Raw genomic sequence first — 18,294 nt, forward strand, 5'->3', positions numbered from 1 at the left:
TTTTTCTCCTAAGTATGGTAAATGAAGAAATTAAGGGAAAAAATAGATGTGTGTTATTGTACGCAACAGTAGCTGCCAGAATTCTAATTGTGCAAAATTGGAAAAGCGAAAAGATTCCAACGATAGAAGATTGGCAAATAAAATTAATGGGATATAAAAATTTGGCTATAAAATATGGGATTTCAAAAGGAATAGGGAAGGAGAAAGTAGAGAAAGATTGGAAGCCCTTTGAAATATATTTGGAAAATAAGGTAGAAAAACCGAATCTTGTTGCAGATTTATGAAGGGTGAAGAAATGAAAGAAAAGAAAGAGAAAAATTGAAAATAAGTATGCATCAATCAAGGACAGAACAACTCAATATATAGGAATGGCTGGAAGTAGGGGGGTAGGGGGATAAAGGATGTTCGGGTATGAAAGAATGAAATTAGTTGAAGATTTTTTTATGATTCAATTTATGATTATGTTCATGTTCTTTATGATTTAATTTATAATTATAATTTATGAACTAATTTATGATTATGATTTACGGTTACAATTATGATTATGTTCATGAAAAGTTTGTTTTTCTAATTTTTGGTTTTTTTTCTGTTTTGTTTGAAATTTTGTTGTTCTAAGTTATGTTTTGGATATTTGTGTTTTTCTTTGGTGTGACTGTGAGTGTATTTTTTAATGTAAAATTCAATAAAGTTCACTTTAACTCTAAAAAAAAGAACTGACTAACAGGGGAGTCATTGGTATATTGTGAAAAATGGATGCTTGGCTCTAGTGGGGGCCGTCACCCGGGGGTCCTCAGGAGTTGCTCCCCACCCCACCCCCCTGCTTCTGTCTCTTTTTCTTGCACTTGGACTCTCTGCCGCTCTCAAGACAGACTCCTGGGGTGGGGTCCCTTTTTCGTTGCTCTGAGGGCCAGGTATGTATCTAGCCAACTCCCTGAGGGCCAAGTGGGTGGGGGCCAAGACATATCCCTTGAAATTTAGGCGGGCAATTTATTATTATTATTATTATTATTATTATTATTATTATTCTGTTAGATAGCTTTGGCCACCTCATGAGAAGACTCCCTGGAAAAGACCCTGATGTTGGGAAAGATGGAGGGCACAAGGAGAAAGGGACGACAGAGGACGAGATGGTTGGACAGTGTTCTCGAAGCTACCAATATGAGTTTGACCAAACTGCGGGAGGCAGTGGAAGGCAGGAGTGCCTGGCGTGCTATGGTCCATGGGGTCACGAAGAGTCGGACACGACTAAACGACTAAACAACAACAACAGCTTAAGATACACACAGCCATGGATGCCAAGGTCCCTGGAGGCTCAGTGAGTAGCAGCGCCCATTTCTGGCTCGGCTGGTTTCCCAGCAACAATCCCTTTGGGACAGAGAGGATGTGGTCCTGGGATGCCATGCTCTGGGTGCGAGGGGATTGCTGCAGTGGCCTCCGTGTGGAGCTGCCCTTGGAGACGACTGGGAAAGTGGTTTGCAATGCAGCAGCCAGACTATGGGCTGGGATCCCTCTCCTTATTCCTGGCCTTTCTCTCCCACCTTTCCTCCCTCCCTCCTCCTAGTGGGTATTTTAATGGGGGGGGCGGGGGCTAGTCCTCCTCCTCGTCCAGCTTTGGAAAACCATTTGCACATGTTCCCACTGTTGTGCAATGACGCTGAGAGACGTCACACACACACACACAGAGAGAGAGAGAGAGAGAGAGAGAGAGAGAGAGAGAGAGAGAGAGAGAGAGAGAGAGAGAGAGAGAGAGAGAGAGAGAGAGAGAGAGAGAGAGAGAGAGAGAGAGAGAGAGAGAGAGAGAGAGAGACTCACCCGATCATCCCAGGATTGAAGGGACAGCGATGCAGCCCTTGCAGGAGAGACATCAAAGCAGGAAAGGAGGACTGGGGAGGGAGGGAGGGGCCTTGGCTCCGGAGGACCTGCCCCCTTGCTTCCTGTCCTCTCTAGGAAGGCAGCTCAGTTCTCTTTAACCCTTGCAAACTGAGTCCACCTAGCTCAGCCCTCTCTCGCTTGGCTGAAGCTCAGATTTTTATTGCTTTTTATGGATTTTATGCCCAGAAATCCTTTTGGGGGTGAGGCTCTTGGTTGGACTCTGAGCATCTCCCTTCCTTGGGCAGAAACCAGAGAAACAGCTTGCAGGGAAAAGAGCTTTGCAGGAGGCAAGGAACCTCCTCCTTGAATTCAGGAGTGGGAGGGATAGGAGGGGATCCCAGGGTCATCTAGTCCAACCCCCCTGCAATGCAGGGATCTCAGCTAAAGCATCCATGGCAGATGGCCGTCCGATCTCTACTTAGAAACCTCCAAGGAAGGAGAGTCCCCCACCTCCCAAGGGAGACCTTTCCCCTGCCATTCTGCTCTTAGATGCCCCTCAAGGCAGCGGGTCCTGAGTTCTAGCACTGATGAAACAAGCACACTGGCTGCCGAGGAGGAAGCAAGCAAAGTTCAAAAGAAATAAATCCTATTCTCATCATAAATGAGTGATACTTTCCTATGCATGCATTTTATGCGAATATACAAAAGGGTGCAATTTCCCTTTCCACAAATGCTTAATTGCTAATTCAATGGACTGAATTTGATTTGATTTGATTTATTGTTACGGTTCTTGACCAGCAAACATAAATATGCAACACATAAAAACAATAAAAGAAGACAAGAATATCTAAAAATAGACAATAAGTATAAGTTTTAACAATTGGTTAAAAGAAAACTAATTAAAAGGAGTATTACTACTTAGGGAGGTAGACTACAGCAGTTAATATCACTGGATCCTCTTTAGCTAGTCCTGAAGATGTTCTGAGGATATTTGGACACTGCTATTTAGATTGGACCGAATTTTTATGGCTCTAGCACAGAATTTGGCAACCTTCGCTGACACATTAAGGTTAGCATCAGAAAGAAGCCACTCTATATAGAAATTATCCGAGCGTCCAGGTAGCTCTGCCAGTATAGTGTGGATAAGCGCACCTCGCACCACCTCGTAGAAGCAGCATCGCAAAAGTATATGGCCGATAGATTCCACTTCTCCTGATCCGCACAGGCAGCATCTCTCACATAGGGGATCCGTGGAGAACTGTTGAAGGCATTATGTGGTTACGGGCCAAAGTGAATGCTCTTCTATGAGAGGGTATTTCCAGGTGGAATAAATACCTGGCTGGGCGGGCCAAGTATCTCCTTTCCTCCTCAATTAGAAAGTGAGGTACTTTACTTAAATCCTTCTGTCTTTCTATATCCATAATCCTCTGTTTAATAAGGGTCTTTGCTGTATTAAGATCACGTGACATAAGGCTGGATGGGTTGAGGCCTATACTCAGCATCTTATTCACTATGGTCTTGCTCCAGAGGGATTGATAGTTATCTTTCACTAGCAACAGAAGTAGGCCCTGAGGGTTCATGTTAAGTTTCAGCCATAGATTACAAGCCTGCATCCACACTCTGGCCTCCACGCAGGTCAGGCCTGTTTCTAATCGTATGGCCGCGTTTGACACACACGGGGGCATTTGTAAATCCGCTCTAAGGAATTTGGACTGTACTCTTTCGGCTGTCGTCAGATTAGGTGGCGGGATGTTAAGGTTGGCTCCAAAAAGCAGCTGAGCCATCACCTTAGCTTCATACAGTTTTAAAGCCGCAGGAATATACCGTATATTCCGGCATATAAGACGACTGGGTGTATAAGACGACCCCCAACTTTTCCAGTTAAAATATAGAGTTTGGGATATACTCGCCGTATAAGAAATACGACCCGGCGTATAAGACGACCCCCAACTTTTGAGAAGATTTTCCTGGGTTAAAAAGTAGTCTTATACGCAGGAATATACAGTACTGCCCCCCCCCTCTTTTGTTCTAAGAAAGCTTAGAATAGCTGTAGAGGATTTGTGGGCTGCTGTTACTGACTGTATTAAGTGGGCTTTCTTTAGCCCTTTATCGTGAAAGAAGACGCCTAGATATTTTAGGCAGTGGACCTATTCGATTTTCTGGCCGCTTATGCTCCATGTATGGTTCTTAGGGCGTTTGGCGAAAGACATTATTTTTGTCTTTTGATAATTGATAGTGAGATGGGCTTCTGTACAGTATTCCGCTAATGATCGTAGTGCCCTCCGTAGCCCAATTGGGGTCCTCGATAAGACCAGAGCGTCATCCGCATATAGAAGAATAGATATATGCCTATCTGCCAATTTAGGAGAGTGGAACTGTGGCCCTTTTACTTTTGCTACAATGTCATTTATATAGTAGTTGAACAGAAGCGGAGCTAGCACACAACCCTGTTTGACACCTCGCTGAGTTGGTATCCTTTGTGTTAGTTGGCCCTGGGGGGGAACAGCGGCTCCGAAGATAGGTGTTCATGTATAATAGTCTTATCAGATGAAAAAGGCGTTGATCTATTGAAGAAGATTTTAGCTTCTCCCAGAGTTTGGTTCTTGAAATAGAGTCGAAAGCCATCTTTAAGTCGATGAAAGCTGCATATATTGCAGAAGATTTATTGGCTGTATACTTTCCTACAAGATGTTGGAGGATCAAACAATGGTCAACAGTGGCTTGCCCTTTTCGGAAGCCTGCCTGTTCATCTGCTATTAAGGATTCCATCTCAAGCCAATCTAGCAGTTTATCTTTGAGGTGCAGGGCATACAATTTGCTCACGATGTTAAGTAGGCTAATGGGTCTATAATTGCCTGGGTCTAACTTGCTCCCTTTTTTGTAGATGGGGATTATTATGGCCATCCCCCAATCTTTTGGGACGTGGCCCGTCTTGTCGATGTGTGTGAATGGTTTTTGTTATTTTGTTTACGGGAGCTTTAATAATCATTAGCCTGGGGAGCCACATTCTGGTTGAAGGAGGCCTGGATTAGCCCCCAAGGCCTGGGCTGTCCCTCCCCTGTAGTAGGACTTGGAATCCAGGAGAAAACTCTTGGAATAGCCTTGCCAGGTGCTCAGGGACGGACTCACCTGTCCCCATGTCCTTCTCTTTGCGCAGAGGTGCTTGCAGTCATGGGATTGGGTTTTTTTAATCACATGACGGTGTATGTTTTCATTCCACAGTGTGGGAAGTGACGGAGACAGGATGTTTGGATTACTGTGTGTCACAGTGGCCGGAGTGGACTGCTTCAGAGTAACGACGCTACGCAGCTCTGCATTTTATTCTTTTATTGGTGCTGCGTATTTACAGTGCTCAAGTCATTGCTATTTACACGGAGCGATGTTGTCAGTCGGTTTCAGAACCTCCTAATGGCTTTTGGCGCGTCTTTCTCCAACACAAAAGCTTTGGCAGACCCATCCTCTTGCCCCTCCTCTTCCTGCGTAATTCTGGAGTTGGAGGGATGGGTCTTCCCCCCTTGCTTGCCCCTTCCTGTCCCACCTGGGACCCTGGCTCCTCTACCTTGCCTGAGCCTCGGACACGACTTCCTGCTTCCCCACTGGAATCGGAACTCTCCCTGCTTTCCCCTTTGCTCGGGGACGGGCTTGAACTCAGGAGGGGAGGGACTTCGCGATATCCCCTGTCCCTCACATCCACCCCCCTCCCAAGCTCTCCTTCACCCCTCCCCAGGCCCCCCCCATGTGTCGGTGACGACTGGAAGCCTAAGAACTCAGTGCTCTCCGAGCCCGTTGGTGTGAATACCTCCCCCCAGTCCTGCGAGCCCCCCCCTTCCGCCTGGGCGGACGGGAATCCCAAAAAGTCCGTGGCGTCAGAGCTGGTGGGGGTAAAAACGTTCTGCCAATCTGCTCCTTCCTCTGACTGGGTGGATCTCGGTGACACCCATACCTCATCCTCTGGTTCCTCAAACTCCGCTTCCCAGCGCCATGGTGAGCTGCTCTCCCGTGCCTCCTCCTCCTCCCCCTCCCTTTCCATGTGCCAGGGCTTGGGTCTGTGGGGAAAGAGGGCGTGAAATTCTTCCACCAAGAATTCCTCCTGTATCTGAGTGGCTGGGACCCATTCATTCTGGGACGGTGGAGCATCCTCCCATGCCATGAGGTACTCCAGTCCCCCCACCCCCCACCTTGAATCCAGGATGGCCGTGGCCTCATTGAGTTGCTCCCTGCCTTCCCTCTCCCCCCCTCCCTCGGGGGTTTGTTCGCTGTCTCGGAGCCTGCTGCTTTCCCTGTACGGCGACAGCAGCGATCTATGAAACACTGGATGCACCCTCATGTCCTCTGGCAGTGCCAGCCTGTATGCCACCGGGTTTACCTGTTGCGTGACCGTGAAGGGGCCCAGCCTTTTGGGTGCCAGCTTTTTGCACCTCCCTCTGGTGGGAAGGCCCTCCGAGGACAACCACACCTTGTCCCCCACCCTGATGACCTCCCCTTGTCGCCTGTGGCGATCTGCCCCCTTTTTGTACGCTTCCTTGGCCCTCTCCAAGTGGTCTCTGAGCTGCTGGTGCACCGTCTCCAGTTCCTCTGCCCAATCCTCAGCCTGTGGGCCCTCCTCCTCCTCCTCCTCCCTCTCCCTCTCTGGGAAAGATCTGAGGTCGCGCCCGTAATTGGCCTTAAAGGGCGACACCCCTGTGGAGACGTGCACTGCATTGTTGTAGGCAAATTCTGCTAGTGGCAAGCGATCCACCCAGTCCGTTTGCCGCTGGCTGACGTAGCATCTCAGGTACTGCTGCAGAATGGCGTTGACCCTCTCCGCTTGTCCGTTGGTCTGCGGGTGTCTAGCCGTCGACAAGCTGACCTCCACCTGCAGGAGGTTCATGAGCCGCCGCCAGAACCTGGAAACAAATTGGCGGCCACGATCCGAAATAACCCTTAAAGGTAATCCATGCAGTCTGAAAATGTGATCAACAAACAGTTTGGCTGTCTCTTCTGCCGAGACTGCCCTGGCACACGGTATAAAGTGACACATTTTGGACATAAGGTCCACCACCACCAACACTGCAGTCTTACCCCTGGACGAAGGCAGATCTGTGATGAAGTCCATGGACACCACTTCCCACGGCCTGTGTGGTGTGGCTAAGGGCTCCAGCAACCCTGGTGGCGCTGCTCTGACCACCTTCGCCCGCTGGCAGGTGGTACAGCCCCTTACATAGTCTCGAACATCTTCCCGCACCCCTGGCCACCAGAAGTGTCTCATGACTAGGTGAGCGGTTTTGTCCCTTCCAAAATGCCCCGCTGTAGGGTTGTCGTGCATCTGCTTGAGGACCGTACGTCGAAGCTGGGTGGTGGGTAGGTACAGCGCACCCTTGTAGAAAAGCAGCCCTCTGCGTTCTGCAAAGTCTTTTGCCTGCTCCCTCCCCCCTCTCAGTTCTCTGAAGATGCGGTTGGCAAATTCATCCGCTGCCGTCAGTGCTGTGAGTTCTGCCTCGCTCACCACAGCTGCTCCGCAGGACCATGCCGACGGGGGGAAAATGTGCCTTGGGGCTGGGGGCGCCTCCTCCTCCATGTACTCTGGCTTGCGGGAGAGGGCATCCGCCCTGACATTCTGCTCCCCCGGGATGTAGTGGATGGAGAAGTTGAAGTTCGAGAAGAACTCTGCCCACCGTATCTGCCGCTGGTTGAGCACCCTGGCAGTTCTCCAGAACTCCAGGTTCTTGTGGTCTGTGCACACCTGGATGGGGTGCTTCGCGCCCACCAGGAAGTGTCGCCAGTGCTGGAACGCAGCGTAGATCGCAAGAAGTTCCCTATCAAACACTGTGTAGTTGCGTTCAGGCTGTGTCAGCTTCCTGGAGAAGAAGGCACAGGGTCTCCACTCCCTGTTGGCGTCCAGTTGCAACAAAATTGCGCCCACAGCTTTTTCAGAAGCATCTGTCTCAATGCGTAGGGGCGCGTCCTGCACCACATGGAACAGGTTTTGGTCTGAGGCGAACACTCTCTTGAGGCTTTCGAACGCTGCTTGCGCCTCTGGTGTCCACTTGAACTTCTGCTTGCCTCTCAGGCAGTCCGTGATGGGAGCCGTAACGCGAGAGAAGTTCTTGATGAACTTCCTGTAGAAGTTAGCGAAGCCTAGTAGGCGTTGGGCATCTTTGCGCGTCCTGGGGCTGTGCCAGTCCAGGATGGCCTGCACCTTGTCCTTGTCCATCGCCAGCCCCTTGTCTGACAGCTTGTAGCCCAGGAAGTCCACCTCTTTGGTGTGAAACTTGCACTTCTCCAGCTTCACATACAGGTGGTTCTCCTTCAGGCGTTGCAACACCTCTCTGACATCTTTCACATGCTGCACTGGGTCATTCGAGTAGATAAGGATGTCATCTAGGAAGACCAAGCATTTCCTGAAGAGGAGGGACCCCAGGACGTGGTGCATGAAGGCCTGGAAGCATGCTGAGCCCCCTTGCAAACCGAAGGGCATCACCAGATATTCAAAAGAGCCCAGAGGCGTGAACATCGTGGTTTTCCATTCATCTCCTTCCCGGATCCTGATCAAGTTGTACGCCCCCCTTAGGTCCAGCTTGGTGAAAATCTTGCCCCTGCGTGCCGCTGTCAGGAGATCATCCACTCTGGGCATGGGGAAAGCCACGGGCTCTGTCACCGAATTCAGCCGTCTAAAGTCCACCACAAGACGGCGCTGTTGCGTGTCTTTCTTGTCCACCCAGAAGACCGGGCTGCCCCCTGCTGCCTTGCTTTCCCTTATGAACCCCCGCTTGAGGTTCTTGTCGATGAAAGCGCGCAGATCCTCCAGCTCCTGGTCTGACATGGCGTACAGCTTGGCAGGGGGTATCGTCGCCCCTGGCACCAGGTTGATCTGGCAGTCAAAAGGCCTGTGCGGGGGTAGGTGGTCGGACTCCGCTTCGCTGAAGACCTCCTGCAGGTCCCAGTACTGCTTGGGTATTGCCTCACCCCCTTTGATATGCATGGTGGCCACCGTGGCTATCGGAGGCCCCTCCCCTGGTTGGTGCTGCATGCAATGTTCCAGACAAAAGTCTGACCCAAACGTGATGCACCTCTGGTGCCAACTGATGGAGGGGTCGTGGCGCGCCAGCCAGCTCATGCCCAAGACGATGGGGGGGTCTGAGATGGTGGTGACGTTGAACGCCAGTGTCTCTGAGTGCCTTCCCACCGTCATTCTCATGGGGGGGGTTTGATGTGTGATGGCCCCTCCCAGCAGCTCCCTGCCGTCAATGGTGGCTACGTGCAGAGGAAAATCCAACTGCAAAAGCTGGATTTGGTGCTCTTCTGCAAAGCTTCTCGAGAAGAAGTTGGCGGACGCCCCACTGTCAATTAAGGCGAGGACCGTCAGGGGATAGCCATTTGGGAGCGTTAGCGTCACTTCTAGAACCACTCCTGCTCTGGGAGGGGTGGGCTGGCTCTGCACCTCTCTGTGCGGGTGGGCGGGCTGGGGCTGTTGTCTGCTGACTGTGCCTGGCTGCTGCCCCTTGTCTCCTGCAGCCAGGCTTTCCCGTTTCCCTGCTGTGGTGCTGCGTCAGTGGGGGAGGGCACCACCGTTCCCGCCTTTCCTTGCCACTCCCTGCGATGTGGGCAGTCTCTGACGAGATGCTGGGGTGAGTTGCAGAGAAAGCAATTCCCGCCCCTTCCCTCCTTGCGTCTTGGCGCCGCTGGGGTTTGAAAAGCCCGCGCGCGCGCGCTATCAATCTGCATGGGCTCCTGGTCCTGGCTGGCTCCAGGCGTGGCCTGAAAGGGTTGTTGAGGGAGTGGCTTCTCCTGCGACCGTGGGAACCAAGCCCGCTTTGCGCGCGTCGCTTGCTTGTCGTTCCACCGGGATTCCTGCCTCACCCCCACCGCCAGAGCTGCTTTGCTCAGCTGATCCATAGTACTGGGCTTTGGACCTCTCGAGAGTTCATCCTTCACCTCCTCGCTCAAACCCAAGTAAAACGCAGCTTGCATGGGAGGCGAATCCAAAACCCACCCCAGTCTGTGCACCAGCATGGTGAATTTCGCCCAATATGCGCGAACTGTCATATTTCCTTGGCGTAAATTATGCAGTTCCTCCTTAGTCTGGTCCAAATGACTATCGGACGAATACATCGTCCTCAAACCTTCTAGAAATTGTTGGACATTTTTCATGCAAGGATTCTTGGTTGCGATTAATGGTCTTAGCCACTCCCTGGCTGCTCCGGTGAGATGTTCCACAATAAACGCTACTCTGTGCTCATCATCGGGGAACTCATTCTGGTGCAGCTCAAGAGCATACACGATCTCAGTCTCAAAGCCCTGAAACTCCTTCGGGTCTCCATTGAACTTGCTTACAAGGGTCCCTGCTCTCCTTCCTGGCAGCACTTGGACTTGGGGAGCCCCTCCCGCCTTGTTTTTCTCTGCATCCAGCTTGTTTTGGAGGTCTACCGCCACCGCCCTTAAATGCTGCTCTTTTTCCTGGAGCTCTCTCACCTGTTCCGCAAGTTGTAGCCGGTCGTCCTGGACCTTCTTAGTCTCCTCTTTAGCTGCCTTCAATTCTCCCTGCGCCTGCAGCGACAGCTGTTGCAGTTCTAGCTGGGCTTGCTCAGCGATCTGCCGCCACTTCTCCGCCTCGGACACGCTCATCCCGGCAACTCCGAAGTAGCCCAAAAATGATTAGGAGGTTGCTGTCACAGTGGCCGGAGTGGACTGCTTCAGAGTAACGACGCTACGCAGCTCTGCATTTTATTCTTTTATTGGTGCTGCGTATTTACAGTGCTCAAGTCATTGCTATTTACACGGAGCGATGTTGTCAGTCGGTTTCAGAACCTCCTAATGGCTTTTGGCGCGTCTTTCTCCAACACAAAAGCTTTGGCAGACCCATCCTCTTGCCCCTCCTCTTCCTGCGTAATTCTGGAGTTGGAGGGATGGGTCTTCCCCCCTTGCTTGCCCCTTCCTGTCCCACCTGGGACCCTGGCTCCTCTACCTTGCCTGAGCCTCGGACACGACTTCCTGCTTCCCCACTGGAATCGGAACTCTCCCTGCTTTCCCCTTTGCTCGGGGACGGGCTTGAACTCAGGAGGGGAGGGACTTCGCGATATCCCCTGTCCCTCACACTGTGTTTCCGTGATGTGGGACTATTGTCCTTTGTTCTTTCTCTCTTTGCTGTCTGATGAGAAAGAGGAAGGAACTGAGTCAGAATGCTTCGGGTGTATTATATGTAAATAGAGTAGATTAGCCAAAATGCTGAGCTATTGAGTCTGTTACGCAAACTGCAAATACTCTGCAGGATCCCTAAGTGTGCTGATGCTTCTTGGTATCAGTCACTGTGATGTTTGGGCTGGAGAAAGCTTTTGAATCTCCCAAACGACCGACCAGGAGGGAGAGAACATGCCAGTCGGGCATGTGTCTCTATCGGATGCCTACTTGCGTGTAGGACGATCCTGACAGTCTTTTGGTGGTCAGCCATGCTTCTTTCTGCTGCTTTCTTCACTATTTCTCAGCTTCAATATTTCCTCACCCACTAGCTAGTTATGTGTGCTGGATGTCTGCTTCTGTCCGAGTTAAGGATGTCCTGAGTTTAGTATGTCCCGCCCCCTGACTAAGGGAGCACCTGGGATGGTTCTGTATTGGCTGCTTGCCACCACATCCCTTATCTTTGCCAAAAATGTGTAGATGCAGCCATCTATAATGGTTGCTTGCCACAGATTCACCTATGTGTGCAAGAATGTATGAACCGGGGGACCGTTGTCTAGTTCTCACCGCAGGTGTGACTAACGTATCAATCAATGATAATTTGATGAAGTGCGTTAAGATCCAGGAGATGAAGGCAGTATATTCATCCCAAGAGAAGCTCTTTGAACCTCAGTGCACACCCAGACTGCAGACAGAGGAGCCTCTGCATTGCTGCTCAAGGGATTCCCAGCAATAAGAGGGACATAAGCATTGTGGTCTTGTTCTTCACTTTTATGCTTTCGTCTTTCTCTGCATTAATAAAGAATCTTCAGCCTCCACCCACCAGTGTGTTCATTGATTCTAAATCCTAAAAGAACCGCTGCCCTTTGCAGGATAATTGGTATGGTCAGCAGGTCTTTGGGTTAGTTTTGAGAGGATAGATTTATCATTTCTAAGTCTTTTTAATTTCATTTGCCCTATTTTAACTCCCAACCATTTGATTGTCTTAGATTGTGAGTTCCTGTAGGATGGGACAAATAACAACAACAACAACAACAACAACAACAACAACAACAACAACTTTTGGAGGACACTCTGAGCTGAATGGGACATAAATGGAATGGATGGATGGATGGATGGATGGATGAAAATCTGCTAGCCTTCATCAGAAGCTGGGTAGAATTTCTCTGGAATCCACTGTAAACTTCCTCTGCTATCTAGACCAAGTTCCTACTTACATGCATTTACTGCCAAGGTAGCCTCTAATTTAAAGCACAAAGGTAAAACAACAACAAAAGGAAGCCACTCAACATAAATGACGGGTCATTTCAAGATCACTGGTCTAATAACATCAACTAGTTCTCCTGATTCCGATGGAACAGAGGACTGGTAATCTTCCTCCTCCTCCTCCTCCTCCTCCTCCTCCTCCTCCTCCTCCTCCTCCTCCTCCGTGTGTCATCTCCTCCCAGATTCAATGATTTAGGACACAAAACACTTCTGTATTTTCAAGATTCAACTTCAGTTTATTGAACCAGGCACCACTCTGATACCTCAACTTCTTCTTTTGATTCGGGTGGAACAGAGAGAAAGAGCAGGTTGTCAACCCCCTGCTGATGGCACTTCACTCCAAACCTCCTTGTCACAGAATCATAGAATTGTAGAGTTGGAAGTTCACCCAAAGGCCATCTAGTTAACCCCCTGCTATGTGGGAATCACAGCTGAAGAATCCCTGACAGATGGCCAGTAAGAGAAAACTGTACTGGGTCTTCCAAATGGGCCAGGAATGAGCCCATATAGAGAGAAGGGTTCCTTAGATTTGGGTGACTATGGAAGTTCACGGTGTGGAATCTTCAGAAGGATCTTCACAACCACTTGGAAGTGAAATGGAGCAGAACCAGGACTGTCATCTGTAGCGCTCAAAATCACCATAGGAAGGGGTCCTCTTGACGCATCCATGCTTCTAGTATTGAGGAGGAGAATATCCATGAAGAAGGGAAAAAAAGGGAGCAGGAGATGGGAGCTTGTACCCAATGATTCATCAGAGAGACACCCCACACCCTGCAGAGGTGTTGGAACTGATAAATGAATGATTTATTTTTTAAAAAAAGGTAATTGCGGCAAGTTCTTATCAGCTCCTAGTGCTGCAAAATGCCCGCCCTATTCGGTGACGTATCTGCTTCGTCTTCACCCCATAGATAAGGGGGTTCAGCACTGGAGGCACCAGAAGGTGGACATTGGCCATCACGGTATGGATGTTGGAGCCATGCGTCTTACCAAACCTGTGAACCATGGACAAGCCAATGAAGGGCACGTAGAAAAGGAAGACAGCACATAGGTGGGAAAGGCACGTCCCGAGGGCCTTGGCACGTGCCTCTTGGCTCAAACTCAGGGCAGCCTTCAGGATGAAGTAGTAAGACAAGGAGATGAGCAGGGAGTCCAGCCCGATGGCGAAAATGATGACCACGAGTCCATAGATGATGTTAATCTTGATGCTGGCGCAGGCTAGCTTCATGACATCCTGATGCAGGCAGTAGGAATGGGAGAGAACGTTGGACCTGCAGAAGGGCAGCCTCTTAATGAGAACAGGCAAAGGGGCCATCAGGGCTGCTCCACGAAATACGGCCACCAGTCCTATTTGAGCTATCCTGGGCGTGGTGAGGATAGACGAGTGGTTCAGTGGGTAGCATATGGCGATGTAGCGGTCGAAAGCCATAGCTAGCAAGATGGTGGATTCCATTCCAGAGAGGCTGTGGATGCAGAACATCTGGACCAAGCAAGCGTCGAAGGCGATGCTGGTGGATGTGAACCAGAAGATGGCCATCATCTTGGGCACGGTGGACAGGGTGATCATGATGTCGATGGCTGCCAACATGCAGAGAAAGAGGTACATGGGCTCATGGAGGCTCCGCTCTGCTCGGATGATGTAGATGATGGTGCAGTTGCCCACGATGGCCAGCAGGAAGAGGAAGCAGAGGGGGAAAGCCAGCCAGAAGTGAGATGCTTCCATGCCCGGGAAGCCGACTAAAATGAACAAGGCAGTGGTGAAGTTGCCTTGATGGAAAGAGGACATGGTCAGTGCCTCTGTGTTCCTTCTGGATTCAGTGAGCACTGAAACACAAAGAGTGGATATTCTTTTTTATCACATTGATTTATTATTATGTGTCCGTATGCTTTTTACTATAGTATAGCCTAGTAACCTAGACAGCATCTTAAAAAGCAGAGACATCACCTTGCCGACAAAGGTCCGTATAGTTCAAGCTATGGTTTTCTCAGTAGTGATGTATGGAAGTGAGAGCTGGACCATAAAGAAGGCTGATCACTGAGGAATTGATGCTTTTGAATTATGGTGCTGGAGGAGACTCTTGAGAGTCCCACGGACTGCAAGAAGATCAAACCTATCCATTCTGAAGGAAATCAGCCCTGAGTGCTCACTGGAAGGACAGATTGTGAAGCTGAGGCTCCAATACTTTGGCCACCTCATGAGAAGAGAAGACTCCATGGAAAAGACCCTGATGTTGGGAAAGATGGAGGGCACAAGGAGAAGGGGATGACAGAGGACCTGATGGTCTGGTCCATGGAGTCACAAAGAGTCAGACACGATTAAACGACTAAACAACAACAACAACATGTTTTTATTATGTTTTATCCTTGATGTTTTGCAATGTGTTTGTAATGTTGCACACTGCCCTGGGGTCTTTTGATAAAGGGCTGTATATAAATTGAATAAATAATAATTTCCCCCTTCAAACTCAGGTAGTACTGTGTAGCCAGTTGAGAATGTTACAGAATATGTGTTTTAGTGGTTCTATGCATTGTAGAGAAGTTGGATTGGAGCCTCAGGAGAGCTCCTCACACCCACTTTTTTGCCCATCTGCTGCACAACAACCCTGCAGTGCTGCCCACTGGATCTTACTATGCAGCAGCTGCCATCACCATTCTCCCAGCCATCCAACAGGTGAGGTCCCTACAGACTGGAGGTGGGCAAATGTTGTCCCCATCTTCAAAGGGGGGGGGGAGGAAGGCCCAGGTAACTACCGACTGGTGAGCTTGACATCGATACTAGGGAAGTTCCTAGAAAATATAATTCAAGTTGGTCTGCGAGCATTTAGAAAAGGGTGCTGTGATTACTAAGACCCAGCATGGGTTTCTCAAAAATAAGGCATGCCAAACCAATCTGTTTTTGTTTTGTTTTGTTTTGTTTTGTTTTGATGGAATTACAAACTTGGTGGATCTAATGTGTGGACATAGTGTATCTTGAGTTCAGCTTTTGAGAAATTCCCCCATGATATTCTTGCGAGGAGGCTGGTAAAATGTGGGTTGAATGAGATAACTGTTAGGTGGATTTGTAGCTGGTTGACGGAGCGATTACTCCTTAATGGTTCCTCGTCGTCCTGGGAAAAAGTAACAAGTGGGATGCCGCAGGCTTCTGTCTTGGGCCTGTTGCTGTTCAATGTCTTTATAAACGACTTGGGTGAGGGAATTGAGGGGCTGCTGATCAAATTTGCAGATGACACCAAACTGGGAGGGGTAACTAAAGCTACAGAAAACAGAATCAGAATTCAAAATGAATTTCAGTAGGGACAAATGTCAGGTTCTGCACTTAGTCAGGAAGAACCAGATGCACAAATATAAGGTGAAGGACACCTGGCTTACGTAGCAGTACATTTGAAAAGGATCTAGGGATCTTGGCGGACCACAAGCTTAACATGAGTCAACAGTGTGATGCAGCAGCAAAAAATGCCATTCTAGGCTGCATCAACAAAAAGTCTAGTGTCCAGATGAAGGGAGGTAATAGTCCCACTCTATTCTGCCTTAGTCAGACCACACTTGGAAGACTGTGGGAACACTTTAAAATACCTTTATGGAGGATGTTGGCAAGCTGGAAGGTGGGCAGAGGAGGGCAACCACAACAATCAAGGTTCTGGAAACTAAGCCTTAAGAGGAACGGTTGGTGGAGCTGGGTATGTTTAGCCTGGAAAAGAGGAGACTGATTGGAGATAGGAGAGCCATCTTCAAATATTCTAAGGGCTGTCACATGAAGGAGGGAGCAAGCTTGTTTTCTGCTGCTCTGGAGGGTAGGACTCAAACCAATGGCTTCAAGTTGAAAGAGAGGAGATTCTGACTAAACATTTTTTTTTGGGGGGGGGGACTTTTTGACAGTAAGAACTCTTCGACAGTGGAAGACTCCCACAAGAGGTGGCGGACTTTCCTTTCCTTAGAAGTTTTGAAGCAGAGGTTGGATGGTCATCTGTCAGGGATGCTTTGGTGAGATTCCTGCATAGCAGGGGTTGGACTAGATGACCCTTGGAGTCCCTTCCAACTCTAAGATTCTATGAAAATATCCTCCTTTGTGTAATTTAAGTTCAAATAAAAACATGACAAGATCACAAATTCTGTTCAGAAAGATCACCACCAAATTCATGGCGCACTCACCTCCTCTCACTGTTTCTTGAAACAAATACTCCTCTTCTTGACTCAGGTGCCTATGATAACCAGACCCTGTTGTCTGCATGCCATGGCCTCACACATAATACTCACTTCCTGGGTCTATTTATCCATCTTTCAGCTCTCCCTTTGGGTGAGGGAAGAGAGATACAGTCCACAGACGACCGCAGTGCCTGGAGACAGACAAGATGGTCATGTATCCATAGCAGTGACTAGAGAAGGAATGACCTCTGGGAGGAGAGCAGGGATGCCCGGGTGCATCTCCAGCAGCACAAACAGATGCCTTCATCAGCCCCAGCTGCAACTAAACATGTCTCCCCTGTATCGGCTTCTATTGCAGGTGCTGCAATCTTCCAACAACTTGACTTCAGCCCTGAAGGAGATTCTCCATTGTATCCCAAGTGACCTAGGGTTACCCGATCTCAAAATACCCGTTCCACATTTGCAATAATAATAATAAATATAATAATAATAATAATAATAATAATAATAATAATAATAATAATAAATTATTATTATTTATACCCCGCCCATCTGGGTTTCCCCAGCCACTCTGGGCGGCTTCCAACAGAAAAATGAAATAAAATAATTTATTATAGATTAAAAGCCTTCCTAAACAGGGCTGCCTTCAGATGTCTTCTAAAAATCTGGTAGCTGTTTTTCTCTTTGACATCTGATGGGAGGGCGTTCCACAGGGCGGGCGCCACCACCGAGAAGGCCCTCTGCCTGGTTCCCTGCAACTTGGCTTCTCGCAACGAGGGAACCGCCAGAAGGCCCTCGGTACTGGACCTCAGTGTCCGGGCAGAACGATGGGGGTGGAGACGCTCCTTCAGGTATACTGGACTGAGGCCATTTAGGGCTTTAAAGGTCAGCACCAACACTTTGAACTGTGCTCGGAAACGTACTGCAAGACCTCAATTGTTTAGTATGGCAGCACAGACCCTTTGGAACTCCCTGCCTCTTGAGATCAAGCAGGCGCTTCCCTCCCACCTTCTTGAGGGAGGTGACGCCGGTGAGCTGCGGCCATTACAGGGAGCGCGGAGCAACCTCTCCGGGGGAGTTCCGAGTGTTACTGAGGATTTAGGGGTCCTGCTAAGACTAAGCGGACCTGGTCGCTACAGGGGGGGCTACCCTGTAGTTCGGGTTTCCCAGCGGTGTCCTTTGCTGCTCTCCTCCGTCCCCGGTCTTTGTAAAAAGAGACCGGAGCGGGGGATTGAGCGGCGGATGCGTGAGGGAGATATCGCCGGCTCAGTAACACGCAGTCTCGAGCTCCCAATGTAAAGCAGCTCACCTCCGTAAAACAAGAAGGAAGCTGCCTTTAAGAAGGAGAACTGAGTTTTCTCAGGTGCCTGAAGAGGAATTTGTGTTGGTGGAATTACAGCTTCCAGAAGCGGTGGGGCGCAGAAGGGGAATTTCACTTCGGTTTGGCGTTAAAATGGCGCTTAATGAAACGCTGTAGGAGGATGAAGCGAGGACGTGCCTGAGAAGTGTGAGTTAACAGGTATTTCTTGGGATTATTTAACCCTCATGATCTTGGACTTATTGGATATAAACGAGGGGCGAAGAGCGGAGGCTCCCCCACAAGGTGCATAAAGGGGGTGAGAAGGAACGGACGGAACTTAACGGAGTTAAAAAGAGGAGAGACCTGTCGAGATCTCTAGCAAGGAGGCTAAGAAGGCGGGTCCCTGGACTACTTTGATGTGAGTATTGATACTTGGTGCCCGAAGGACTGTAATTTGTATAATTTGTACGTGGAGAAATCAACTGTAACACTCTACAAATATAGCGGGGGTTGTAATTGTGACACGGACAGAGAGAGTGCTGCCTTTTTGCGCTACGTGAGAGGCATATCAACTGCATGAAACTCTCTTATCTTTTGTCTGCTGCCTTCCAAAAAGCCCTATA

General features: G+C 49.4%; 2 protein-coding genes and 1 pseudogene across 3 annotated transcripts in view; 1 reads left to right on the forward strand and 2 right to left on the reverse strand.

Annotated features, from left to right (window-relative positions):
* Positions 1 to 18,294, forward strand: part of LOC132592083 (zinc finger protein 850-like) — a 236,806-nt pseudogene that overhangs the window by 13,257 nt on the left and 205,255 nt on the right.
* LOC132592065 (zinc finger protein 558-like) overlaps positions 1 to 18,294 on the reverse strand; it is a 41,770-nt gene that overhangs the window by 8,657 nt on the left and 14,819 nt on the right. The window contains exon 1 of one of the 2 annotated variants that reach the window (XM_060274148.1): positions 1,813 to 1,887. The exons of the other annotated variant lie outside the window; for it this stretch is intronic. The gene's annotated coding sequence lies outside the window, so the exon portion shown is untranslated. Of the gene's footprint in view, positions 1 to 1,812; positions 1,888 to 18,294 lie in introns of those variants that run through there. 2 annotated transcript variants of the gene reach the window in all.
* Positions 13,073 to 14,014, reverse strand: LOC118085593 (olfactory receptor 51E1-like). The gene has a single exon (XM_035116424.1). It carries the CDS (start codon positions 14,012 to 14,014, stop codon positions 13,073 to 13,075), a length of 942 nt encoding a protein of 313 aa, XP_034972315.1.

Source organism: Zootoca vivipara, chromosome 4 (assembly GCF_963506605.1).
Source record: "Zootoca vivipara chromosome 4, rZooViv1.1, whole genome shotgun sequence".
In the NCBI taxonomy this organism is placed as follows: domain Eukaryota; kingdom Metazoa; phylum Chordata; class Lepidosauria; order Squamata; family Lacertidae; genus Zootoca; species Zootoca vivipara.

Bases quoted from the DNA above. Each gene is read 5' to 3' on its own strand.
- LOC118085593 (XM_035116424.1), bottom strand. From the start codon at position 14,014: ATGTCCTCTTTCCATCAAGGCAACTTCACCACTGCCTTGTTCATTTTA.